This window comes from Solanum verrucosum, unplaced genomic scaffold (assembly GCF_900185275.1).
Source record: "Solanum verrucosum unplaced genomic scaffold, falcon-dt-bn FXZP01000165.1, whole genome shotgun sequence".
Classification (NCBI taxonomy): Eukaryota; Viridiplantae; Streptophyta; class Magnoliopsida; order Solanales; family Solanaceae; genus Solanum; species Solanum verrucosum.
Genome location: NW_026020340.1, coordinates 1735122 through 1761580, shown reverse-complemented (window position 1 = coordinate 1761580; position 26459 = coordinate 1735122). Strand labels below are relative to the sequence as shown.

Below are 26459 nucleotides of genomic sequence, written 5' to 3'. Positions count from 1 at the left end.
AGAGCCGGAGGGGGTAAAATGCGCCTAACTAAAAACAATTTTATATTTTAGACTCGAACTCGAGACATATTGACCCTTATTGGTAACCATAGTAATAGCTATCAGTGGAATATTATTGGCTTCTGAAATTATTCATCAAAAAGTGTGGGCCGCTGACTTGGTCTATTAGTCCAATCCAAATGGGAAAAGCCCAACCAACTCAAATGGAAAAAGCCCAATTACATGTTGTTTGCTGGATCGGTACAGCTGTGGTAGAAAAACTGTTTTCAATAGACACTCACACAGTAAAAAAAAGAAGCAACAATTCATTTTTAACGTCATGAGGTGTAGTTTCCTACTATATAATAAGCGTATACTGCCTAAAAAAGTAAACAATAAATCTAGCGGCTATTTACATAAAAATCTCTATAAAAAAACTTCCATTCATTTATATCGTTTCAATACATTATCATAATCTTAATGTAAAAAAATAATAATACTCTTTACTAGTAAAATTATAAAAGTATTAATAGCTTTCTTTCTCATTATAAAGCATTATAATATATTACTTGTGTAAGTAGTATTTAACAAGAACAATATGATAATGAAGAAGAAAGGAATTCAATTAGAATATAAAAAAGAAGAAGAAAAAAGAATGAATATCAAGAGATCATCATATGATATGGTGCAACAAATAAGTTTAATCAGAGGCTTCAATTTTAAATTCTAAGTATAAAAAATTATTGGTAGAAAGTGCTTCCCCTAATGAATGCACGCGATGTGAATCTGAATGAATCGAACTCCAATATGAATATTGGAAATTTAATAAGAAATTAAAAAAAAAAGAATAATAATAAGCCATAAAAAGATGTGCTGCAGCAAATGAGACTATACATCCTGAACATGAAAAAAATCATTAGTATATAATCGCGATATGAATCTAAATTAATCGAATTCTAATACGAATATCGAAAAAAAAATGAATTAGCAAGATAGCAAAGAAGAAGAACAGAGTTAATTCCCAGCCTTGCATTTTCCATCTTAATATATATCTATCTTCATCCACTCAATTCTTTTTTTCATTTAATATTATTATTTTACTAATAATTTACCATTTTTATATTTTATTTTTTTTATATTAATTTTAGTAACAACCTCAAATCAGTTATTTCTGTACAGAACAGATTTATTTTTTAAAAAAATAGAAAAAAAAGAGATATGCTGAGCATCAGAGTAACAGCAACCATTTCTTCTTCTTCAACTCTTTTCTTTACAAATTCCAAAAAATTATCAAATAAATTCTCTTACATTTCAAATCCATTGAACAATTCTTCAAAACCCATTAAATGGAATTGTAAAAATTCAAGAATGGAGTCATCAAAATCAAGTTTTGTTACTAAAGCTTCAGCACAGCCACTTACAAATCCTGCAGAACTCATTGATTCTGTTGAAACTTTCATCTTTGATTGTGATGGTATGATTTTATTTTTATTTTTTTTGGATTTTTTTGATTTAATGTTGATTTGGGTGTTTGTGTATTTGATTGCTTATGATGGTTTTGAGTGTTAATGGGACATTTTCTTGATTTGTGTGTGTCATAGTTGTGGAGAGGTCATGTTAATCTTCTCTGTATCGTTCTAATTTTATTGGATGTTTCGGAAAGGGACGGTTTTTGGGTGGTTTTTAAAGTGTTTTAGTGGAGTTTTTGTTTGTTTGTTGGAAGATGTAGTTAAAGGTGTTACATTTTGTGTGTGAGTGTTTATTGCTTTGTTGCTCGGACTCTTAAAAATGTCGATGGGTGTGTGTCAAATACTAAATTTAGTGCAATATTGGCTTGTTTCATGAATCATGATATAAACAACTTAGGATTAGTGGGTTTTTACTTTATTGGGCTAATAACATGTTCGATCAAGCTTTTGGGAAGTCAAAACATTTTTTTTTTAAAGAAGAAGTGCTTAGTTTAGAGAATTGAGGTGTTTGGCCAAGCTTCTAGGAAAAAAAAAAATGACTTCGAGTGATAGTGGAAGTTGTTTTTTAGAAGCTGAAAAAATAAGTTTTTTTTCGGGTAAAACACTTAATGAACCTTGATAAAGGGCCAATTATTGTTCGAATTAAATAAATTTTAGGTTGACTAGCCAAACATGGACTGCTACTCTCCCGAAGTTCTTTTATGAAAAGTATTTTAACAAAAAACACTTAGCAGAGACAAAAAACACTAGGTGATTTATTCCCATTTGTCCTAGTCTTGGTAGACGGAGTTACTTGGAACCTATTGTTGGTGGGAAGTATTTAGTAGAATTAGCCAAAGTGCATGAATACTCTTTACATGGTGCGATATTGTCACTTTGTTGCACCTTCTCTATAGCTTCCAATTTTTTCTGCTACTAATGTGGCACTTTGTTCGAACACCCAACAAAATTAAATGTCATTCATAAGGGGAGAAAGATATAGTAATCATAAATAAAGTTGGGAAATTAAAGCCAGAACTTCTTATAAGGACATATTCTCAACTCTCATTTTAAGTATTGTGTCTGGCCAGAATATGGCATCTGATATAGAGTGCATTGAATTTATTCTATACATAGTGAGAATCTAAAATGAATACCCCTAGAGTATGATACATTTCAGACTTTTTTATGCGATAGTGGTATGACCTAAATGAAGTAATTTTAGGAAGAATGTGAATTAAAAATTTTCCTGATACAGTCAAACTTCTTTGTAACATCAGTTTGTCTGAATATTTTTGGTTTCTATAGCAAAATGTTGAATGTAACATAAAATGAAATATCAGTACCAATGAAAACTTGTCCGTTATAGTGAAATGTTGTTATGTAGGATGGTTATTATAGAGAGGTCTGGTCGTTAGCATCTTTAACAGGTGATAGTCTAAGTTTCTTTTCCTTTCCCTTATCATCTTTTGTCGCAATTATCCTTAAAGAAATGTTGATAATATGTTCCTAGCAAAAAAGTTGAGTAAGCTACTTAAAATAAAGTCCTTTTTTCCTCCATTATATACAGGAGTCATATGGAAAGGAGATAAACTGATAGACGGAGTCCCTGAAACTTTGGATTTGCTCAGGGAAAAGGTTAGTGTTTCGAATGATGGGATGCTTTGCGTACTTAAATTTGATTACAAGATTGCTCGTAGCATTCAGTTTATAGTGATTCAAACCAAAATTACATTTTTCATATGAATAGTATGACAACAAAATCGTTTATTAGAGAACTGGTTGCTCCATCTAACGTTTCGGTAACTTCATTCTCCAGGGAAAGAGATTAGTTTTTGTTACCAACAACTCAACAAAGTCTAGAAAGCAGTACGGGAAAAAATTTGAAACACTTGGTCTTAGTGTCAACGAGGTAAGTTAATTGTTATTCTAGTTCATATTTATGACTAAGTGGATCAATAGTTCTTATAGCAAGTCACTTTCCAGGAGGAAATTTTTGCTTCATCCTTTGCTGCAGCTGCTTATTTGAAGTCTATTGACTTCCCAAAAGATAAAAAGGTAAGCCATCATAAATTCACAGCATATTTCCTATTGTCGAGCGACTATTAATGCCTTTTAATCTTGTGGTCTTAATCATGCCATGTGGAAAGTTAAAATGATAGAGTTTCCAAAAGAGGAAAGAGACATTCTTTTTGAAACGGACTAAAAACGAAAGTAAGACATACAAATTGAAATAGAGGGAGTAAAATTCAACTTCAATTCGAAAATTAGACATTTTTTCTACCATCATGGATCATTTAGATGTTTAAAGGATTTCGGAATCATTACTTTTTCATTATCCCAGATACTAATTGTCTTCTGTGTTGAGTTATTGAAATAAGAATAGGTAAAAGTACTGTCTGATAAGTTGTGGATCTCATATTACATTGCGTCTAATGCTTTCAGCTGCAGTGACACGGATTTGTGGTATTATCTTTTGACTGTGTCAGTCACTTGTCCACAGACCAAAAAAATAAAAAATAAAAAATTCAGTAGCATGGATTCACTGCTAAAAGCCTAAAATGTTTTGCCATATTGTTTAATTGGTGTGCATTTTTAAGGTGTACGTTGTTGGTGAGGATGGCATCTTGAAGGAGCTTGAGTTAGCTGGTATTCAATATCTTGGAGGACCGGTATGTAGAAATAAATAATAGACAGTCCTTTCTATTTTATGAATAAGCTATGACATGTCTTGCAGTTAATAACTTTTGACCTCTTGATAGTTTTTCACCTCAAATAAATCAATAAATTATTAAAATTTTGGTCTAATGGTTTATGAATGAATGTTTATCTTCTCGTTCTAGTTAACTAACCTGTGGAACTAGTGATATGTTGTGTTCTCGCCTTGTCGCCACAGCCATTTATCTTACCTAATATAAATCAGGTCTTATAGCTATTAGGATTATACCATGTCTCTCATTTTCTGTCTTTGTTATGTTTTTTCCTTTGTCAAGTGTAAAAGTCTTATACTTGGCCAGAAGATTGAGATAAACAAGACTTGCAAAATGAAAAGAAACAATGAATGTCATTTGCATCTTTCAACCAAAATTCACGTTTTCTTACACTGCAGATTAAATTACGTAACCTTGGAGCCAGAGTGCTGCAATTTGAACCATGCCTTGGGCACTTCCTTTCAACTATGCTTTGAAAGTTAGAAAATGATCCCACTAACAATGTTTACTTTGATAACATAGTTTTAAAATGTTCTTTTCTTCTCTTTTTATAGTTAGATTTCAGAGAGAGAGAGAGCTACAGAGCATTTGCTCGGTGCCTTCTTTGGTACCAGATTCACATTTGAACTGAATGCTGTGTTATTCTTTTTAACAGGAAGACGGTGACAAGAAAATAGAGCTAAAGCCTGGATATATGATGGAGCAGGATAAGGATGTATGCCTCATTTCATGCTTCTAAACTTATTTTGTTCTCATGTGTGTTCTATGTTTAAATCAGACCAAGCTCTACTATTTTTTGAATATATTGTGCTGAGTTGTGTCTATACCTTTCAGGTCGGAGCTGTTGTTGTTGGATTTGACCGCTATTTCAACTACCACAAGATTCAGTGAGTTATCCTTTTTATCTTTTCTGTATCACATTCTCTGCCGAATAATATCTAACTATGAGATTACTTTGTTTTGGATTTGTTCGGATTTTAATATTCAATTTACTTAACCACTCATATAGTACTTTTTTCTTTGCTCAAAGTTCTGATCATCTAATCCATTTTAGCTATCCCATGCTAAAATATTTCCCTTGCTAGAGGACCTGATTCAGACTAGAATTACTATCTGCACATATAAACCCTGTATTCAAGGCAAGACTCGGGGAAAAGTGAAGGGTATTATAACTGTATAGGTTTCCTATGTCGTGCATTCACCTGTCTGTATAAATCTTCTCTTACCTGTTGATATCACATCTCTAACTTGCTTTCTGTAATGAAGGTATGCTACCTTGTGCATACGTGAAAATCCAGGATGTCTCTTTATTGCTACAAATCGTGATGCTGTTACCCATCTTACAGATGCTCAGGAATGGGCAGGTTATTCCCTTCTCATGCTTTAAAGTTAGGTTCACATGTTTGTTCTGTGAGTTAAACTGTTCATTAACATAAGTTAGTTGTTGAACCCATTCTCTGTTGGACTTAAATCTACTTAGCACCAATGTGATTATTTCTGTAGCACTATCATTTACAATAAGAGCTTTTCTTGCAATCAGAATTTATCACATGTTATTGCGATTGTGATGTACACTTCAATTCTTTTCCTGTTTTACCTTTTTACGCTCTCGTCCTAGTCATTATCTATAGAGCCTTTCTGAGCCATGTCATTTGCTTTTTCATCTGAAAGAAATGTTGAGGTGTCAACTAGTTTGAATAGTTGATTACTGAACTAATTTGGATCAACCTTGTTAGTCGTTAAACTCGAAGAATTCTATATAGTTAGAACAATGATAAGATTTATTCATTTAGCATTTACAATGTCATCAACTTGTTGCCAAGTTAAGATGCTACTCTAGCTAATCTTTTTTTTAAATCTTATGTGTCATCTGCTTTGACCATTCTGTACAGTCCTAGCCATGCAATATTTTTTCCATATTTAAACTAAGCTGCATCCTTTCTGTTCTGTTGCTTCAGGTGGTGGTTCAATGGTTGGTGCGATCCTAGGCTCTACAAAGCGCGAACCTCTTGTTGTAGGAAAACCCTCGACCTTCATGATGGACTACTTGGCTGATAAGTATGGCACTAATTATTTACAATTTTTATGGCTTGTCCTAGATTATCTTCTTTACTTGCACTCTTTGTCAGTGCCTTCTGCTCCCTTCCCTTATCTCCTTTTTTGGCTGAATGCGCTCTCTGCCGGAGTACATTAACTTTTTGATGTGTAAATCAGCAAGCTTTTCTAGTCATCAAGGTTTTATACATCAGGGTGTTGGCAAAATCAAGATTAAATGCAGGATGATTATGTTGGATTTGCTATAATTTAGTAGATTAAACAAATTTAAAAAGTTAATGCTGCTCCAAAAGCTTGTGATTCCCATAAATGAACTTTTAACTATAAATGTAGCATTTTCACATTTCCAATACAGGTAATTGAAACTTGTAACTTATTACCATTGACTCTTCAGCTGTTGCGGGGCCAGGAATTCCATGAGGGGATTCAAAATGTACAAGAATGTCATACCCATGGTTTGAACTTATGACCTAAAACAATTTTTGAACCGCCTTTGCAATGTGCTAAATATCTTTACTTATAACAAGAAGATTCAACACTTCATATATATGCAAAAAAAAATGATTTTCTGCTAAGAAATTTTCTGACAGGGATTCAATTGAACCCCCTCGTCCATGTAGTTCCACCCCTGCTCTTCACTAGCATTATATAATCGCCGTGGTTCTTAGTTATTTCAGATGTATACTTGTTTAGTTGCTGATGAAACTTTGTCATCCTATGATGAATGCTTCATCATGAGAAATATCAAAATCATTCTACCTTACTTCTAGATCAAGTTTGATTAGTGCTCTCTAGTTGCATGTGAAGTAATTATACTTTTAGGCTTTAGCCTTGAAAGGCTGACCTAAATGTTTGCATCATGCTTATGTCGGTAGTATTTGTACTGTCTCTCATAAAAGAGATAGAAAGAGTGTTTACGAACTTTTTCTTCAACGTATGTATGCTGAAGTAGTAGTGTTGGCATTGTGATGTATCAAGCAATTTTCTTGATCAAACATGAACTAAATCCTTCTATCATTTTCAGGTTCATATTCATAGGAAGAAAACTGTCGTTCTGTTGAACGTTACATAGTTCTTTACAGAAACAGACTAGTTTTTATTATGCATTTTCCTAATCTGTAAGGCAGTGTAGATGTGAATATAACTGGACGTTCAATAACTTTTCTTTCTTCATCTTCTTTAATGTTATCGCAACAGGTTTAAGATACAGAAGTCACAGATATGCATGGTCGGTGACAGATTGGATACAGATATAGTGTTTGGACAAAATGGTGGCTGCAAAACTCTTCTGGTTCTCTCAGGTATCAGAAAGGAAAATTTGTTCTCCTTATAAGGCATATGCTTCAAAATTTGTCATCCAACACTATCTTTTGTTCATGTTTTAGGCGTGACATCTTTATCGATGCTTCAAGATCCCAACAACTCTACACAACCGGATTTCTACGCCAACAAGATTTCTGATTTCCTCTCTATTAAAGCGGCTGCAGTTTGAGCAAATCCACTGATTACGCGTGGCGATCCCATTCTTTGTGTTTGATGTGTTTACAAAAGCACTTCATTTATGCATCCCAGTTTCTCTTTTAGCTAAAAGAAGATGGGAGTTGAAATTAGGCATATGAGAAACTGCATAATGCAATGTAAAGAGTACCATTTTAACTTTCTAGATATAATAATGGTTCTTGGTAAAAAATGAAGTCTAAGTTCAAGTACTTCCATCATGAATCATGATATAGTGAGGCATCTTTTGATTATTTTCCCTTGTTGGTGCATAATGATGCAAAAATTGGAATGTCATGATTCATATGCTACAATTTAGTGAAGGTGGAATGTGAATACTATTGTAAAATATTAATTTTTGTATTGTTTTAGTAGTGATAAACAACCTTGGTATCTCTGAGGACGGGTAAGGTTTGCATATATTCTACGTTTCCCAAACCTCACTTTGTGAGACTGTTGTTGTATTGTTAGTAGTGATAACAAGATTCAAAACAGAAAAAACTTGCAAATGAAGCAGAATAATTTTGGTGTCTGCTTTGACATCGTAACTTATCTTTTTCAAGTCGCGTAAGGCCTATTAATAAGGTTATTTTAGAAGTTTTTTCATTCTCAAGATTCGAACTGAAAGAATTTTGTTGATATTTTAAGACAATTAGCAAATTCATAATCATGTTACACACTCAATTTAGATTCTCAACAAAATAATACTCGTCCTAAATGTTTTTCCCCCACTCATATCTCGTACTCACATTAAAGCCCGACTAGAATAAGATTCACGCCAAAAAGTCCTACTTATGTCATAGGGATACATTACTTCTTCCAGACCCCACATGTGGATTATATTGGATATGTTATTGTTGTTATTATTAAAACTTATAATGAAATATATTTTATTAATCACGACTATAAAAGGAAATAAACATATTCGAACAAGAGCAAATTTAAGCTAGTGTTTGATCATACATTTTGAATCATATTTTAAAACTTTATCTTTATATATCTGTTTGGTCAATTTAATAAGATTTTGAAAACTTATAAAGGAAGATCTTTTATTAAGCATTACTATAAAAGGAAATAAACATATTCGAACAAGAGCAAATTTAAGCTAGTGTTTGATCATACATTTTGAATTATATTTTGAAAGTTTATCTTTATATATATGTTCGGTCAATTTAATAAGATTTTGAAAACTTATAATGGAAGATCTTTTATTAAGCATTACTATAAAAGGAAATAAACATATTCGAACAAGAGCAAATTTAAGCTAGTGTTTGACCATACACTTTGGATCAAATTTTAAAAGTTTATCTTCAAATATCTGTTTGATCAATTTAATCAGATTTTGAAAATTCAATCATTAAATATTTTCTTCTCAGTCACAGAACTTTATTTTTTTTTCCAAATAAAATGCATATCCAATTATAATCCAAATTTTCAAGTTTCAACTTCAAAATCACATAACTTTAATTATTTTTCCAAATAAAATGCATATCCAATTATAATCCAAATTTTCAAGTTTCAACTTCAAAATCTTTGACCAAACGGAAGGTAAAAATGGATTAGAACAAATTAATTTCCTCCTCAAAAGACAAAAATACCCTCCTCAATCGTATTCCATCTACATCCAATCTATGGTTAAGTAGGTCATTTCACCTATTCTTTCAAGAATATCCTTTGTAAGGAAAAAAGACTTGAGACTTTCTTCTATATATATAAAAATTCAGATCCAACAAACACAAATCAAAATTCCAAAAAGCTAATTTCTTCGCTAAATCGATTGATCGTTCATCGGAAAAATTTAGGCATTGACGGAGTATATTCGAGTTCCGGTGAGAGACGAATTGAGAAAAATGAATGAAGTGTCGGAATGCAGCGTTTGTCACTCGAAATTGGTAGCTTCGCCTACCAAAAGAACGGTTTCAAAGGCTTATGATCGTCATCGGACTGTTGTATCGGTGAAGACTCGAGCTTTCAATGTGTTTTTGGTTGTCGGTGACTGCGTTTTGGTCGGTTTACAGGTATGTGAAACTTGCATTGTGAATTTTGCGGTTTGGATGATAGTTTTACTACTTGCTCTTTAACTATTAAACTAGAAATAATCAGCTGAAGAACAAAAAATTTATTGTGAATGTAGACGGTTAACTAGTATGAAGCAAATTCTGTTTGAGCTAGAAAAAGTGATTTTTTTTTGGTAAATTTAAAGAAGATGTTTGCATTAGTGCTGGAAAATGAACAGATACAAAAGTTTATGATCATCATCGCACTGATGTAATCGCTCTTTTAACTTCTTTTTGGTTGTCAGTGACTGCATTTTGGTCGGTTTACCGGTATTAATTTTTTGCTGCTGTAGCTTATGTGAAGCTTGCATTGTGAATTTTGTGGTTTGTAATAGTGTTACTACTTGCTCTTCAACTATTAAGGTAGAAATAATCAGCTCAAGAAGTCAATTTGTTGGATAAAATATGCATGCCCGTTAACTAGTATGAAACGAATCCTATTGAGCTGGAAAACTGAGTTATTTTGGTGAATTGAAAAGCTACAAAGTAAAGAAGATGTATGCATTAGTGCCTGGAAGGTGAATAGATACAAATTCATTTGCAAAAGATAATGTAAAAGCCTGGGTATCAGGAACTGCTACCTGTCGAACTTAAGCATCTGCATCAATAAAATGCTGAAAGTTGATAAAAGTCTTATGACATGTGGAGTTAATGGGTGAAATAAAGTAGTAAAGGCAATTTCTAGGAGAATCACTTTTTTTCCTCATTTTAAGGTGTGAGTGGGGGGGACTAGGGAGGTGGAATGTGGTTCATCACATGTGCATCTTAGTGTAGAATCATTTTTCTTATGACCGGGAAAGCTGTTGTTTTAGCTTTGGATCAATCCCTCTACCCTTCTCCCTTAAATACTAAACTTGGTTCGAACTCAGTAACTCACACCTACTACACATCTTGTTTTCTACCTTTGTTGTTGAATCAAAGCCCTAAGGCTCTTAGTTTAGAATGATATTAGTCTTAAGAGTTCAAAAGTATCCCATGTCTCTATGTTAATACTTCAAGGCCTCATTTGTTTGCATTAAGATTAAGACGTTTGAATCTAAATGCACATTTGAATATTAAGATGTGCATTAACATTTGAATACTATATAGTTAAGATTGTTTATTTTCTCAACATCTGAATGTATAAAATTTGTCTTTTTTAAAAAAAATAATAAACATAAAATTCAAATAAAACACTATATTGATATAATATTATATCAATAAATATTTTAAAATTTTTATATGGCATTTGGCGATGTTGATGACTAGTGATGGTGATTGTGTATGTTGATTTGGAATAGTGTTGACTGATAATAGTGGTTATGGGCAGTATCTTGTGGTATAGTAGTTGATAGTAGTAATTAACGTGGTTGTTGGTGGTGGCGGTTGATCATTAGTAGTGAAATGATACCGATAGCTAATGACGATGATGAATAATGATAGCGGTTAGTGGAATATAATGTTGATTAATGGTGATAATTATCAGTAGTAATTAGTGGATGTAATAATGATTGGTGGTGATGATTGCAAATGATGGTTCATAGTGACGATTAATTTTGGTGATTAGGGGTAGTGGTGGTTGTGGTTGAACCGAGGATGGTGGTTGTGGTGATTGACGATGGTGGTAGTTGTGGCTGAAATGGTGGTTGTGGGTGGTGGATGAAAGTAGATGGAGTAGCGACGAATTGTCATTTTTTGTACAAATTCTTTAATTTTGTTATAAATCTTAATCATTCAGACCTATGCAGACCCATTAAGTGGTTGTAAAATAAGAAAAAAAACAAACACACTTAATGATTAAGATTCACACCTTGTAAATAAATAGACTTAATGGCTGAGATCTGAATGATTAAGACTAAGATCTTCATCAAGTGCAAACAAATGAGGCCAAAGAGCAATACTTAGGCATGTTGGCATTGTTTCGGAAGCCTAACTTTTGCAGTATGTCACTGTGGTTCTATTAGCTCTCTATCTTAGCATTGGGAGAGCCCATCATTGGAACAAACCATTGAGTAATATCGGAGCTAATGAAGGGTTGGATTTAGTAGCTGGACTATGTTGAATATATTTTGGCCTATCCTATGATATTTTTCCTTTTGATGATAAGGGTTGTAGTTTTGAATATGTTTACTTCTACTGGTTTCTTACTTGATCGAGGTAATTGTGTTTTGTATTAAAATCTGCTAAATTGTGCAAAACTATTGATATTACTAAAACTGAGTCATCTTGGAGTGTAGAAGGTAAAATGGCTCAAAAGAGTAAATTGATGGGTATGTCTAAGTTTCATTTTGGAATGTCATTAATTTTCTCATGATTTTACAAAATCATCTTTGAAATACTTTCCATGGAAAAACACTTACAGAGATTGATTCCAATAAAAGTATCTCATAGTCTAAATATCTCTCTTAGTGAAGGTTGGTTGTTGGTATGACCTTGAGCTTTTGATTTTTTTATTTTTTTTTGTGTTGAATATTGAATATTACGTATTTGTATTTATTTAAAGAAAAATGTGTATTAGAGTAGTTATTTCTTAGAACTTGGTTATCAAAAAGTAGTTATTTTGCACTGAGTACTACTGGAATATTTCGGGTTTCCTTATGTAAGTTTCTATATTATGCTATATTTGTATATTGAATAAAATACATTTTTCATTTATTTCTTTTCTTGCAGCCTATACTCGTATATATGTCAAAAGTTGATGGCAAATTCGAGTTCAGTCCCATCAGTGTTAATTTTTTGACTGAGTTGGCAAAAGTTACATTTGCAGTAATAATGCTATGCTTAGAGGTATAGCTTTGTCTCTCTTTACTAACTTAACTTATTCTAAAACCTTCTACACCTTCAATTTCCTATGAACTTCTTCTCTTCTTTTTCGATATAACAAAATTCTCTACCAGGTATTGGTCATATGCATCATAACTTGTTCTTACTATCTTGATACCTTGGTATAACTATTCATTTGTTTTAAAATGTTTCAATCTCTTGTATTATTTGAAGGCTCGAAACCAGAAGGCTGGTGAGAAGTCTCTTCTTTCTTTCTCCACATTGTTCCAGGTAAGACTTGTTAATTCACAAAAGTGATTTTATTTGTTTTAAATAGATATACAAGTTTCATGTCCAGTTGTGTCAAACAATAAAAAAATGTTTCCACTGAGACATGTCTTTTTCATGTATACAAAAGAATATACCTACACTTTTTTTTATCAAGTAAAAGAATTTTCATTCATAAACATGGCTAAACTGGCTGTATACAAGGGGTATACCAAAAGGTAGGGAATCTACAAAATATATGATTCTCTACAGACTTCACCCAACCGTCTATACAACAAGGAACTTTCTGTGTGCACCAAAAGAAAATAAGGGAACAGAGACTACTCCTCAACGGGAGAAACTCGACTCTACTCCTTCTAAAGCTCTCCTATTTCTCTCTCCACACAATCTACATTAATTCATAAACTTACATTCTTTTTGTATTCTCTTGTTGTTCTTCCTGCGTGTTGTTGCCGTCGTTTTTTGCATCTGTTTTGAGTTGAGGGTCTATCGGAAACAACATCTCTTCCATTTAAGGAAGGGGTAAGGTTTGCTTATACACTACTCTCCCCGGACCCCACTTGTGAGATTACACTAGTATGTTGTTGACTTTTCCATATACCAATATTGTTGCTTACCTTAGTGAGAATTAGTGACGATATTTAACATGAACATGGAGAGTTAAGTAGGTGAACCCATCTCACCCGGCTTAAAGCCAAACTTTAATAAGAGTTTCAAGTTAAATAAAAATCTTTTATTTATTTCCATTTGAAGTCTATGTTTCTAACTTTTTGACATACAAAATCTAAACTTTTGATAGTGAAGGCTTTTCTTTTGTTATCCCTATATTTTCTCTCCACTTCCTTATAGATAGTTTAGTCATCCTTGTTAAATCTACATAGAATATTAGCGTTCTTCTCTATATTTCTCCTTTGTTTTCCAGTATACAAGGAATGAAGAAACAATGACCATAATTGATGATGACTACTGACTTCTAATAGTACTTAATGAATGGTTAGTGGGGCCACAGAGGAAAAGTAATAGGTTTCTATTTTACCAAGTTAATTTTTTATAACTAATATGTGAATGGGCTTTGTTCTTTAATTTATACTCCAATCTGAAGTTTGAAATTAATGAATCTAATCATTCAGAAGTTCTTTCTCTGACATTCCTCTACCACGTAGGACACAAGTGGGATGTTAAGAATTACAGTGAAGAATGTTCATGGCAACTTTTGATACAAACTGTTTTTCTTTTATTAATTGCAGGCTGCTCGGAACAATGTGCTTCTGGCTGTTCCTGCTCTGCTTTATGCTATTAATAACTACCTTAAGTTTATCATGCAGGTAAATTTTTTCTGTCGTTCCTCATTTGGATATTAATAGGTTATTTGTGAGATGCTTATCAAATTCTCATGACTTACTGCCCTTATCTTAGATGGTGGGTTACAAATAGATTCATATACCCTACCTCAGCTAGCTTGGGATTGAAGCATATTGATTAATATGGATGTTATCTACTTTTTTTTTCTCTCCCAGTAGTGTACTATTCTAGTATTATTAAGAAATATCATGTGCTTTCCAAGATAGCTATCGATGTACATATAACTCAAAAAATACATTACTAGAAGATTTTCTTTTATAGCCTCTTTTTGTTGCTTTAGATCAGAAAGTAAATTGAGTATCTTCCCTGAAAGTTAAGAACTTTGGCATGAAGAGACTTGATTGTCATCTCAAGTGGAATTATTTAACCTTCTTGATTTCGTATAATCTTTATCTGTTGTGATTACTTTCTTCAAAAAATTATGTTAAGATTATTGGTAATTTGGAATTCTTGTCCTCTGGCTCTGTACTTTCGTCTTTTGTGCTTTTGACGTAACTCATAAGGACTCACTTTCTTGTATAGCCCTAAAGTTTTGCATTGTTGGTACATGTTATTGGAGTTAAACTATCCTCTCACACTTCCTAATGATACTTTCTGTTACTTCGTGCAGTTATATTTTAACCCTGCTACTGTAAAGATGCTGAGTAACTTGAAGGTATCCATTTGCTTATAGTTATTGCTGACATTTTCAGACTTTGCAATTTACTTGTGAGAATCCTACAGTAATTTTGGTTTGATAAGTTATATCTCCCTGACAAAATTGCAAGTAGCTAATAATTCAGGCGGATCTTACATACTAGATTAATTACAAACTCTGCTTGCTATCTTTTGTTTCTGCTTCAGTGTTAGCTTTAGTTGAGTGTTCACAGTCAGGTTTTACTATTAGGTGTTAAAATTTCCATGTATGTGCACTCAAGATTGAATGGAAAATAAACAACTATGAGCTTTTTTCTCTTCAGATGGTTGAGATAGGTAGTCCTTTTTTTCCCTTTATTATATTTGTTGTGCCTGGCCAACTTGCGTGCACCTTGGTTGATCCACTAGGCTGCCTGTACAACTCACAAGAACAGGTTTCCATGGATAACCCTGCCCTCCAAAGATCGAGCCGATAGGCTCACATCAAGTATTTGTAGTTGGGATTTGGTGGTGAGCTGGTTAATCTTTTAATTGTAGTTCGTATTCAAGGATGATGTGATTACTCTTGTAATGCCTAATGTGAGGATTCACTTATTTTGTGTCATACTTGTACCAGATCTTTCCTCTTTTGCTGCTGATTGATTTATCTTCTCAAATTTTGCGTTGGTGATTGTTTTTCTTTTTTAATTCTTAAAACTTGCAGGTTTTGGTAATTGCAATGTTGTTAAAGATAGTTATGAAACGCCGTTTTTCCATAATTCAGGTTGGTAAAGCTGACAGAGGTTTGTTTATGAACTATAGTCAACTGTATTTTTTATTGATTTTTAGATTTGTACGTTCTGTGTTTATGCATCTTGGACCCTGAAAGAATGCTAGCTATATATGACTATCAAAACTAAATGGTCACAGTGGGAGGCTCTTGCGCTATTGCTTATTGGCATCAGTGTGAATCAGCTGCGCTCTCTGCCAGAAGGTGCATCAGCTTTGGATCTTACAGTAACAACAGGGGCATATTTGTATACCTTGATTTTCGTAAGTATTATATGAAGATAATTCTCAATGACTACTCACATTCTTTGCTTGATCCATCAGATATTCCAGCTTTGAGTGTTACTGCCTTCAAGAATTATTTTACCTTGTGGGATCTGTGCACTAATTCACACTATTCCCTTTCAATTTTCCCCCCCTTTTTAGTGTCCAAGAGAATATAGGTGGTTTACAATACAGTGCCACTTGTACTGGAACAAACTTTATGCCATACTTTATTGACTTTACACCTGGTTGCCTTATTTATTGGATAGAAACTGATGCAATGTAATAATTCAGGTCACTGTTCCTTCACTGGCGTCTGTCTACAATGAATATGCTTTGAAAAGCCAATTCGAGACCAGCATTTATCTTCAGGTGAACTTTTGCTGTTGATTACTCCTAAAGTGCTTTAAGCTGCTGCAGTGAGTTTGACTTCATTCAACTGGATCCCAGCCAAAACAATAGACATCTTCTCTTCCGTAGCTTCTTCTTTCATTTTCAATATTTCTTCACTGTCTCAGTTTGAACCATCATATAGAATTGTTAATTGATTTGCTAATAATCAGATTTTTTTCTGAGCAATATTTTTGTTTGGTGTAATTATACAAAGCTAATAGTATGATAATCACGATCTTCCAAGTAGTGAAATGCTTGTAACCTCTTGGTGTGGTTTGTTTAATGGGTGTCTGACTTTATTAATGATCCATACAAACAACTAAACTGCTCTTTGCAGAATTTGTTTTTGTACGGATATGGTGCAATCTTCAACTTCCTTGGCATACTTGGAACTGTCATTTACAAAGGTATGAATGGGAAATCTTATCCTTTTTGTGTTTCCTAAGAATGAAGCTCTCTTGACATTGATAAACATGTGATTAATCATAATATCTGAAAAAACTGATCAATTATTAACTTCTTTCAAATTCTATCTTCAGGTTATCTTTGTCTTCCCTCCTTTGTAGCTTTCACCTCCTTCATGAATCAGTTACAACTTACACAGTTTAAGAAAGTGAAGAAGACTTCTGAATCTTGTGGTTTTAAGCTTGTCATGTGGAAAGTGGAATTAAAAAATTGCCAAAAAAGGAAAAAGACATTCTTTTTTAAACAGACTAAAAGTAAGACAAACAAATTGAAGCAGAGGGAGTATAAGGAAAGCATCAAATAAAGACATATAACAGTTACTGATCATAATTTTAAAAGTTAACAAAATGGACCTGGATGGTATCACCCTTAGATTGAGTACCATCCATAGCAGGATCCCCACTTGCTTATACTTCCCAGGCCTTTTGAGTTTGCCTAAAATGCTTATGATGAGTTTGCCTAAAATGCTTATGATGCATCAATCCATTAGGCTTCATAAGCATTTTAGGCAAACTCATTTAATTCCTTTACTCTTGGATTGATTTATGTGTCTACTTCCAGTTGTTGGTTTATGCACAGAACTTATTTAATTCCTTTACTCTTGGCTAATTCTGTATCAAATGCTCTTCAGGACCTGACAATTTCGATATCTTACGGGGACACTCACGAGCAACAATGTTTTTAATATGCAATAATGCAGCTCAGGGAATCCTGTCTTCGTTTTTCTTCAAGTATGCAGGTGAGGCTTCTCTCACTTATTTGGCTTCCCAAGTAGATTTTTGACTATTATCAATGAAGGTAATAGAATGTGTTTTTGAAGAATTGATTGAATTATTAACATTGAACCTCTTGTTATTTGCACTCGACAAGATGCATCTGTGTATACATCTTGTCTAACCATCCGATTTATACTCCATAATTTTTTTGTGTTTTATATTTCTGTTGTATATGGGACTTGAGATTTTTTCTCCTTGAATTTGTCCAATTTTTGCGAGCCAAAAATGGGTCGCTTCAATTTTTAATTGTCTATTGAATTTAGATTTCTAGCTCTTACAAGGTAGTTCCAATTTCTGGTAGTGAGCAACATGCAGATTTCATTTTTCCACGGTGGTTTGTATTGTCTAGTAAATGTATTACTTAAACGCATTAACTAATTATTGCTTCGTTTTTACATTTGCAGATACAATTCTGAAGAAGTATTCATCAACTGTCGCCACTATTTTCACTGGAATAGCATCTGCTGTATTGTTTGGACATACCCTTACTATGAACTTCATCTTAGGAATCTCCATTGTGTTTATCTCGATGCATCAGGTTATATTTGGATGTTGTTATCTATTTTGAGTGGCATGCTTAGTTTTTTACTTGGACTCACGTCAAGCTTCAATTTTTTAGTTCTTTTCACCTCTTGCAAAGGTCAGGGATGAGCCACAAAACGGCAACCTGGAAATGGATTATCAGAAAAACTACAGGTGCACTCTTCTTTCAAGTTTTAAGCTTTATGAAAGCAAAACTGATATACACAAGAGATTGTGGTTACCCTGCGATGTCTTTCTCAACAGGCCTTCAGATGCTTATCTCTAGATCCGCCCTTTAGATTGTTTTGGATCAAGTACTTAACGTTCTTAGGAGTCGCTGGTGTCAAAGGACCGTCTAAACTTCCAGAGTATGGAGGGATACTGGACTCTGGTTACAGTGTATACATATGTATGTTCGCAGACGTTATTAAAGAATTGGAAATATGTACCTCCTGTACACTAGGATGGTCTATACCACTTGATCTGGTGTGAGAATATCTAGGATTCAGATGTTAAGAAAGTTTTAGTGCCCTTCCTATGCGAGTTGCAACTGAGTGAATCTTGGAGGGCCAATGGCAGAGCTCTACCTTTGATCACAAAAGGTCAAGATATCTTTCATGCAGCCAAATGAGTTAATTTGGTATTTTTGCCTTAGATATGGAGCCCTTGAAATTTCATAAGCTCTTTATCCCCCGAAAAGAGAAAAAGCTTTGCAATCTTAAATATATATCCAAATTATTACTACTATTTTACTTTCCTGATTAAATGGTCTGCTTATGGAATTGAAAGTAAAACAAGGTGATGCAGAAGGTGCTTGACTGAATGACACCTCAAATTTGTGACTGTCCACACAGGGTGTCAGAATGGATAAAAATGAAAGGAAAGATCCAACTTTTTCCAAACGAGAAATCTGTTAATGACTGCTAGCAAAACCTATGAAATGAGAAGTTACTGGCAAATAAAGCATGAAAAAAAGGTGCTTTCATGTCAAAAACATTAGAATAGGGATTACCCTGTGTTCGTAGAAAGGAGAGATGGTTTGCATCTCCCCCCAACAGGGATGGGAATAGCCTTCGGGCTTTACCTGTTACCACACATCCAGTTAAGGCTTAACACTTCGGTGGATCTTACCCCAAATTTTCTTCATCAAAAATAGGGAATACCCTTCAGTTCAGAATTGGAAAAAGGAAAAGAAAGATAGAGGAAACATATGATTGAGGAATCCAATTCATAAGATTAAGAGCTCTTTTTTGTTTATTAGAAGATTTTGGGCCATTGGGAGTATTTCCAACGACATTGATGCAAGACTTGATGTACTTTGTTATCATTTTTTTGCACTGCGTTGGTGCATTACTAATGTTAATCTCTGAATTATGAAAACAAAATAGGAATTTCATCAGGTTCCTCGTTTTCAAGAGCAGAGAGGGTTTAATATTTTACTTTAAGTGGACATGAAATCAGGCAGGGTCAAGATGAAACAATTGCTTCTTCTGGTCCAATGGAGGGCCCGCCTTTTTCTCCCTTTAGTTTCCATTAAACTATTATTTTTCTATATATGGTCTATTAACTATGCAGGTGTTGTAGCTAATCTCAGTTATCACTTTGATAGTTTGATGCATGTTGTGTGAAATCTTTAGTTATTGCGTTGCCTTTCGTACAACACATTTGATATCACCAATCTAGTGTTTTTTCTTTTTAAGAAAATTTGAGTGCTTGATTTCTACAGGTCAAAGGATGGATCCTTCATAAATATGGCGGCTGGGGCAAGTGAAGATGTAAGACTCTGATCAACTTGCGAAAAAGAATTCTAAAGATTATCCATGCATGTATGTCTCATATCTCTTTATGATGTTACAGGCTAGCCATCGCGTTGGACCTGATGACAGAGAACCCCTTCTTCCCCGTTAGTTATTATAGGTATGCATTCTCTTGGCATCCTTTTGCGCTGTTGAATGATATCTGCAAAAAATGATTACGTTTGTAGTCTCAGTTTGTCAGACAGGTTGATACATAATGGACTTTCAATAATTAGTTGAAATGTTTCAGCGTACTTGATGGTTTTAGAGAAGTAAGGTGTTAAGACATGTGTTATTGACTAATATAGTAAAAATGGCTCTGGTTGAACTTTTAGGTCTGCTATTTGATACTCGTTAAAATTGATGATGCGTTAGATTTTTTTAGAAATATCAGGTTTATAGCTAATATATTTGGAACAACTTACTCAATATTCCTTATCAAATATTAGTGTAGCATCCCATTCTTGTGTATTTGGTTGAAGCCCATATCCAAGACTCTTGTCTTTTGTCGGTGGATTTAGATGTTTGAAAGTGACACCTTGTGGACATAGTTGAGCATACCAAATTCTACAGATAAGGTGGAACTCATCTTACTCCGCTCACCCATGATAAAATTGTCTGTATCGATGCTTGAAGTTATTAATGTGTGTGAATAAAGACCCATCTTGGTATCTCTTATTTGCCAACCTTGTACTCTTTTTTTCAATGCCTGACTTTGTGCGTAGGTTCATCAGTTCTGTTTGTACCATAAAGTATTGCATAGTTTTCTGCTACTATGCTTGGTTTACGTGAAATGTGACATTGATCTTAGCTCCTGTTCCGGTATATATGAGTTAGAGTTGGTTCTAGGAAATTCAAATTACATGATGAATTGTGATGTGCTCAAGTGTATTTCTATTGAAACATTTGCAGGATTGGTTTCTGGAGAAACATCGTTGGCTGGTCGGTATAGATAGTTCGGATTTTGGGTCATTCTCTTGATATTTATCACCTCAGTATGCTGAGAAGATTCTTTTCACCCTCCAGATAGGTACACAATTCTCTTCAGTGAGAATTAACTATAGCCCTTTTTATAGTATGTGATGAGAGCTCAGGAACCACATACGTTAAAGTTGAGTTCTGGATGATGCGTTATCATCAGCTTTTGTATAGAATTTAGCTCATTACCCCTGACATTATTATCGCGTGCAGAGTACTTTCTGCATGCACATTCTCTGTAAATCTGGTCTGTGAAATTCAAGTTCATGAATAATGGTAATAGAGTATATCAACGCCATATAAAACAAGTTGCTTGTTTTGTTTTTTAGCTCCCTTTTACTATATGAAACTTTAGGTGAATGGGAGTATTGAAGGATTATGGTTCCAAATGCTAAAGGGATTTGTTAAAATTTGTATCTTAACTATGTTGGTTGAGCCAATTTGTATGCACCTCGACTAGAGGCATCATTGAGAAAAGTGCATGGATACCCGATTTTGATATTGCCTTTTAAATTGTGTGTATGACTTCGGGACAACTTCAAACTTATGGTGTTTGCAATTAATCTTGTTAAAGTCTAACTTTAGACACAACGTCTAAAGTTTCATATGGATGGAGTTCAAGTCATTTTGTGTTTGATTCATGCACATAAGTTCAAACAAAATATGATTGAATTTCAGTCGTACATGATTGGTGTTCAAGCAAACACGACTGAAGATTAATCATTTTTACATGAACTTCAGTCATACGTAACTTCATAATCCATTTGAAATTGGACCAGTTGTTTGTTTTTGAAAGCTTCATTTGTATGTTGTTATTGACTTCTCTTTTGCTTTTTCTTTGAAGTATCAAATTATTATTAAGTACCTTAAACTTTCCATGAAAGGAGAAATATGCTTATACTTCTTGCAACTAATTAAAAATTAGTAAAACTTTGGTAATGCATCATCAATTACATGGCAATCTACTAATTACCTATTTATTCCTCTATTTAGTCAATATTCTGTTTTAATTCGATGCGATTACTAAAAAAAAATGTCTCCAAAATACAAAGTATATTTAGTTTTTTCCGAATATAAAAGAGTAAATTGCTTTCTATCTCTACGAGGTAGATGTAAGGTTTACATACAAGCTATCTTTTTTAGACCACGCTTATAGAATTATACTAAATATGTTATTGTTGTTGTCGTCGTTGAATTTTTCATATTATTATTTTTTCTGGTTATTGCTTGTTGTAGGAAATATCTTTATTATGACTTGCACTTCAGATATAAAATCGTTTTTTTTTGTTATTTATTGCTTTTAGTAGGAGATAAATATGACTTTCACTTTAGACCAAAAAACGTTTACTTTTTTTTGGTTATTTGCTTTTCGTAGGAAATATCTTTATCATGACTTTCACTTTAGAATAAAGAATAATTAATGCAGTGAAGAAACAAAAAGAGGAAAATTGTACCTCAAAATTAAGTGGAGTGAAATTGATTATATTACTAATTTGCCTCAAAAACTTGAGTTGGAGATCAAATTTATTCATATTGGTATTTACATCAACTTAATCTACGACTTTTTGTCATTACGGAGTTCTTCTGTTTTAGTCTACAAAATCGAAAGTCAACTGACTGGGAAATCAATATTGATTCATGCAAAGATGCTTCTTTGAAGCGGTAATAAGGATACATAATATACCTCTTTAGATAACCCATCACACAATCATAGTTTAATCAATATATATTCTCTTCTCAATTTAACATTTATTTATATGTAAATTAAAATTATATTTTGGTATAAACATTAAATGCGGGAATTTTTTTTTAACCAAAAGGTGGAGCTAACGGATTCGGCAGAATCTATAGCTTTAGTAAAAAAAATTATATTTGTTTTAATTAAACAATTTACTTAATATAATTAATAATAACATAAAATGGCAAAAATGGAGACTTGGCTTCCAGGTATTAGAAAATTGACCCATTATTCTACATGCACTTCAATCCATTGTGCAGCTTTTTTTAATAGCTTTGAATACTCAGAATTTGAAGCATAATCCAAATATTAAAATAATAATATATTTTTTGAGTAAATTTGCTTATTATTGCCCCTCAAATTGACCAAAAAGATCATAATTAGGAATATGTTTTATTAGTTCATGCCCCACTAGTCAAAATTGAACTCTTTGACTTAATTTTTTTTTTGTAAACATCTAATTCTTGTAGATGCTTTTCAATCTATTTTGTGTCATGAATGATAGAATCATAATAGATTTGATATTTTCAAAATTTATCTATAACTTACTAGAGATTCGAGAAACAAAAAAAAGATTTATTTTATAATCAGGTACTTGTGGGAAAAAAGAAGAATATTACATGTGCTATTTAAATAACAATATTTAATTTGGAAAGGGAGTTTAAGATATTTATTTCAACTTGTATATTATACGGGTTATGATCGAAAAAATAAATAAAATGTTAGATTGATAGAGAAAACAAATACGATAATCTAAATTTTGAATGATTTAACAAATTTCCAAGGTATAAAATTATACGAGTTTTGTCAGAGACATAGAATATGTCAAATAGGTTAAAAATATATAATAAAAAAGAGTATCATATAATTTGGAACAAAAATTATCATGATACTCTTATTGATAGGTCAAATGAATTAAAAAAGCTACTAAAAAGAATCATATTATTGTAGAACTCAAGATAGCTAAGAAAAATTAAAAGCCTAATATATATATTTTAATAACTTGTTGCATATAAAAATAAAATAAAGCATAGTATAATATAAAGTCTTTTTATTTTCTTCTTGAACGTTTCCTTTATTTTTGTTTAATCATACCTACTACTCTAGTTAGCCGGCAATTAATAAAATATACATTCTCCCCAAATGGGTAGCAATATAATTAAACTTTGTATCATTAATTAGTTATTAAATTGTTATAAAAAATGAAAGTTGTATATTTTATTAAAACAATATAAGTTACGTTGTCATCAATGACATTAATAATTTAGTTTAATTAATTGATAAGGAAATGAAACAAATAAATTAGAAATAAGTTGGTAAAATTTATCTATATCGAATATTTACACCAAATTATACTGATATACTATAGTGAAGTGTTAATTTAGTTAACCATAATTTAGTGATAATCATATTTGTAAAAACACATATTATATATTTATTGAATTGATATAACTATGATCAAACCTTATTGGATTTGCGATTAGTGTTGATATCACAGATTATTTGTATTTATTGACACAAGTGTCATGTCTTGTTTTTAAAATTATAAATATCAATTTTAAGAAGATTTACCGTTAAATATTCTTTAATGACATAATAATAAATTTTAATTTATTATTACTCTATCAGTATATATAAATTAAACTCAATTAATAATGTAGCACATTCTTATTCTCAACAATATTTTCTGAAATACCATTAAAATCCCAAGGAAAAACTTAAAACAAAAAAAAATAAAAAAAATAGACTTGGTCTTAACCAACCAGACAAAGAAATGATTAGTTGGGTAAATCATTAAGCATTTGGCTATGACTCTATCCTTAATCCTTATAATAAACTAATCAAACTTTCATTAATTAATCCCCCTATAAGGAATATTCGACGATGTAACCAATCTTTTTCTAGTTTCAACCTAATATATCTGACACTCAATTAATTTAGATTACGTTGCGTAAGACGCTTTTAAAGGAAAAACACATTTTAACATAATATTTTTATACCCAGAATTTGAGATCAAGCTAACCAATTAAACCTTAATAACATTATAGTAAACAAAAAATAATACAAAATTTCCAAGAAAGAATAATTATTCCAAAAAAAATAAAAATTGACCAAAAAAAGTCTTTTTGCTTAAAGCTTTTGCCTTTAGCTTCTTAACGTGTGTAGCTGTCATATTTTATAACGCGGTTGTCCTTTTCTCCACGTATTTATCTATTTTCCTTAACCCTACCAACTTTCTCCATAGCCACCCATGCATTTTCATGTTACGTAGACGAATTCAAAATTTAAAATTAATAAATTTAATTTACGAGCAAAGACAAATGACATATTACCCTTGCAATAAAAGGCCGACATATTGCAAGCTCGAATCCCAATAGAAGAATTTGTGATGATTTGATATGATCTGTAATCAATCCAACAAGATAATTAGTCGTTATATATAATAAGAAGTCATACATATTTATCATGACTTGTGAGTCACATGCTTCCTTGTGTCGTAGCACGCTTTGGAATTATATTAGTTCAATAGGGTTTATGAGTAATCGATCATGGTATCAAATATGTTGAATACAGTACAAAGTTATATCGATTCGTCATGACTTGCATGTGAATTTCAATCTCTCTTGTTGCCATCTTTGCCACTCAACTTAAGGGGTGTTTTAAGTCCAAGAAAATTTTCATAATTTTTTTTTAAAAAAAAATCTTAAAAGTAATTAACTAATTAATTGTTTTTATAATGACTAACAAGGACAAAATTTGAATAGTGCCTCAATAATATGACTTAGTCCACATATTCTCACTATATATAACCTAAGAACCCCACCCACCCAAAGAAAAACAAAACTCTCAAACAACCAACACAATCTCAAAAAAAAAAACAATTATCCATTTTTCTTCAATTCTTCTTCAAAAAATAGAAATATCTTTCTTTTTTTCTTGATTATATATTCACTATAATCATATTCTTTTTTGGTTCCCACTCAGATCTATCGCGACTTAAATAGACTTCATTTTCTTATTAGCAGACCAACTCTGTTCAAGAACAAATTACCCTTCTTTCATTTTTCGACATTTCATAGTTCATTAATTCAGTGCTTTATTTGTCAAGTCAAAAAACAACAAAAATGGGGATAGAGAATTGGTCTTTATTAGGAAAACTAAAAAGGGCAGTAAAAAAGATTACTTTTTTACTAAATTTTGATATCAACAAATGGAAATTAGCAACATATTTGATTGGATCATCAAGAAAAAGTTTGCATCAATTGAGTTTCAATGAGAAGATTTTGCAAAAACAGCCAACTGGATTGAATGTAATATGTATTGATGAAAATGATGATCAAGATTTGGCTAAAAATGCAAATAATGGTTCATTTAAAGGACTTCAAAGAACTATGAGTTATCCATCATCAGAAGATGATATTGATAAAAGGGCCGAAATGTTTATTGCTAATTTCTATAATCAATTGAGACTTGAAAGACAGATTTCATTGGAGTTAAGGTATTGTAGAGGGAATAGTTTTGGATCTTCGAAGTCTCCGTGAGAGAACAGAGACGGATTCAAGATTTTAAATTTATGGATTCAAGATTCTGCGTGTTTTTTTTGACTTTGACTTTTCAAGATTTTTATGGTGTGTATAGATTTTGTGAAGAAAGGGATGGAGATAGTCTGGTTTTGTTAAAGATGGTCTTCATTGCTAAAACTTGTAAAAACAGAGCATACAGTTTTTCATTTGTATGCTTTTTAATTCCTTAGGTGGGGTGGGGTGGGATGGGGTCTGGGATTTCTTTTACTTTTTTTTTTTGGTCCTACTCGTAAAGTTGGTATCATGTGACCTGATCATGAGTTCGAGCTATGGAAACAGTTTCTTGCAGACATGTAACCAAATCATGGGTTTGAGCTGCGAAAACATCATGAGGTTGAGCTATAAAAAGTCTCTTACGGAAATTCGGATCATGAGTTCAAGACATGGAAATAGTCTCTCG

At 32.5% G+C, this 26459-nt stretch overlaps 2 protein-coding genes and 2 non-coding genes across 4 annotated transcripts; 3 read left to right on the top strand and 1 right to left on the bottom strand.

Annotated features, from left to right (window-relative positions):
• The first annotated feature begins 1060 nt into the window (after nt 1-1060).
• LOC125837058 (phosphoglycolate phosphatase 1A, chloroplastic-like) lies at nt 1061-7863 on the top strand. The gene is made up of 11 exons (XM_049516199.1): nt 1061-1453; nt 2998-3065; nt 3247-3339; nt 3414-3485; nt 4028-4099; nt 4794-4853; nt 4973-5025; nt 5405-5502; nt 6097-6196; nt 7391-7494; nt 7579-7863. Exons 1-11 carry the CDS (start codon nt 1198-1200, stop codon nt 7683-7685), a joined length of 1083 nt encoding a protein of 360 aa, XP_049372156.1. The 5' UTR covers nt 1061-1197; the 3' UTR covers nt 7686-7863.
• LOC125837296 (U6 spliceosomal RNA) lies at nt 1543-1646 on the bottom strand. Its single transcript, XR_007443515.1, has one exon. It is a non-coding gene; the product is annotated as a U6 spliceosomal RNA (small nuclear RNA).
• Nucleotides 7864-9449: 1586 nt separating the features above from the next.
• On the top strand, nt 9450-20977 carry LOC125837254 (CMP-sialic acid transporter 3-like). The gene is made up of 15 exons (XM_049516418.1): nt 9450-9708; nt 12397-12513; nt 12724-12780; nt 14025-14102; nt 14750-14794; nt 15479-15538; nt 15685-15807; nt 16102-16179; nt 16538-16607; nt 17297-17404; nt 17846-17979; nt 18061-18137; nt 19690-19738; nt 19821-19880; nt 20672-20977. Exons 1-14 carry the CDS (start codon nt 9541-9543, stop codon nt 19869-19871), a joined length of 1215 nt encoding a protein of 404 aa, XP_049372375.1. The 5' UTR covers nt 9450-9540; the 3' UTR covers nt 19872-19880; nt 20672-20977.
• On the top strand, nt 18979-19105 carry LOC125837298 (U6atac minor spliceosomal RNA). The gene has a single exon (XR_007443517.1). It is a non-coding gene; the product is annotated as a U6atac minor spliceosomal RNA (small nuclear RNA).
• Nucleotides 20978-26459: the final 5482 nt, after the last annotated feature.

Excerpts from the sequence above, each read along its gene's own strand:
- LOC125837254 (XM_049516418.1), top strand. The coding sequence starts at position 9,541 with ATGAATGAAGTGTCGGAATGCAGCGTTTGTCACTCGAAATTGGTAGCT. Across the intron at positions 15,808-16,101 it reads ATTTGTATACCTTGATTTTC|GTCACTGTTCCTTCACTGGC; the intron begins GTAAGTATTATA and ends GTAATAATTCAG. Across the intron at positions 17,980-18,060 it reads TGTTTATCTCGATGCATCAG|TTCTTTTCACCTCTTGCAAA; the intron begins GTTATATTTGGA and ends TCAATTTTTTAG.
- LOC125837058 (XM_049516199.1), top strand. The coding sequence starts at position 1,198 with ATGCTGAGCATCAGAGTAACAGCAACCATTTCTTCTTCTTCAACTCTT. Across the intron at positions 3,486-4,027 it reads ACTTCCCAAAAGATAAAAAG|GTGTACGTTGTTGGTGAGGA; the intron begins GTAAGCCATCAT and ends TGCATTTTTAAG. Across the intron at positions 4,100-4,793 it reads TTCAATATCTTGGAGGACCG|GAAGACGGTGACAAGAAAAT; the intron begins GTATGTAGAAAT and ends TCTTTTTAACAG.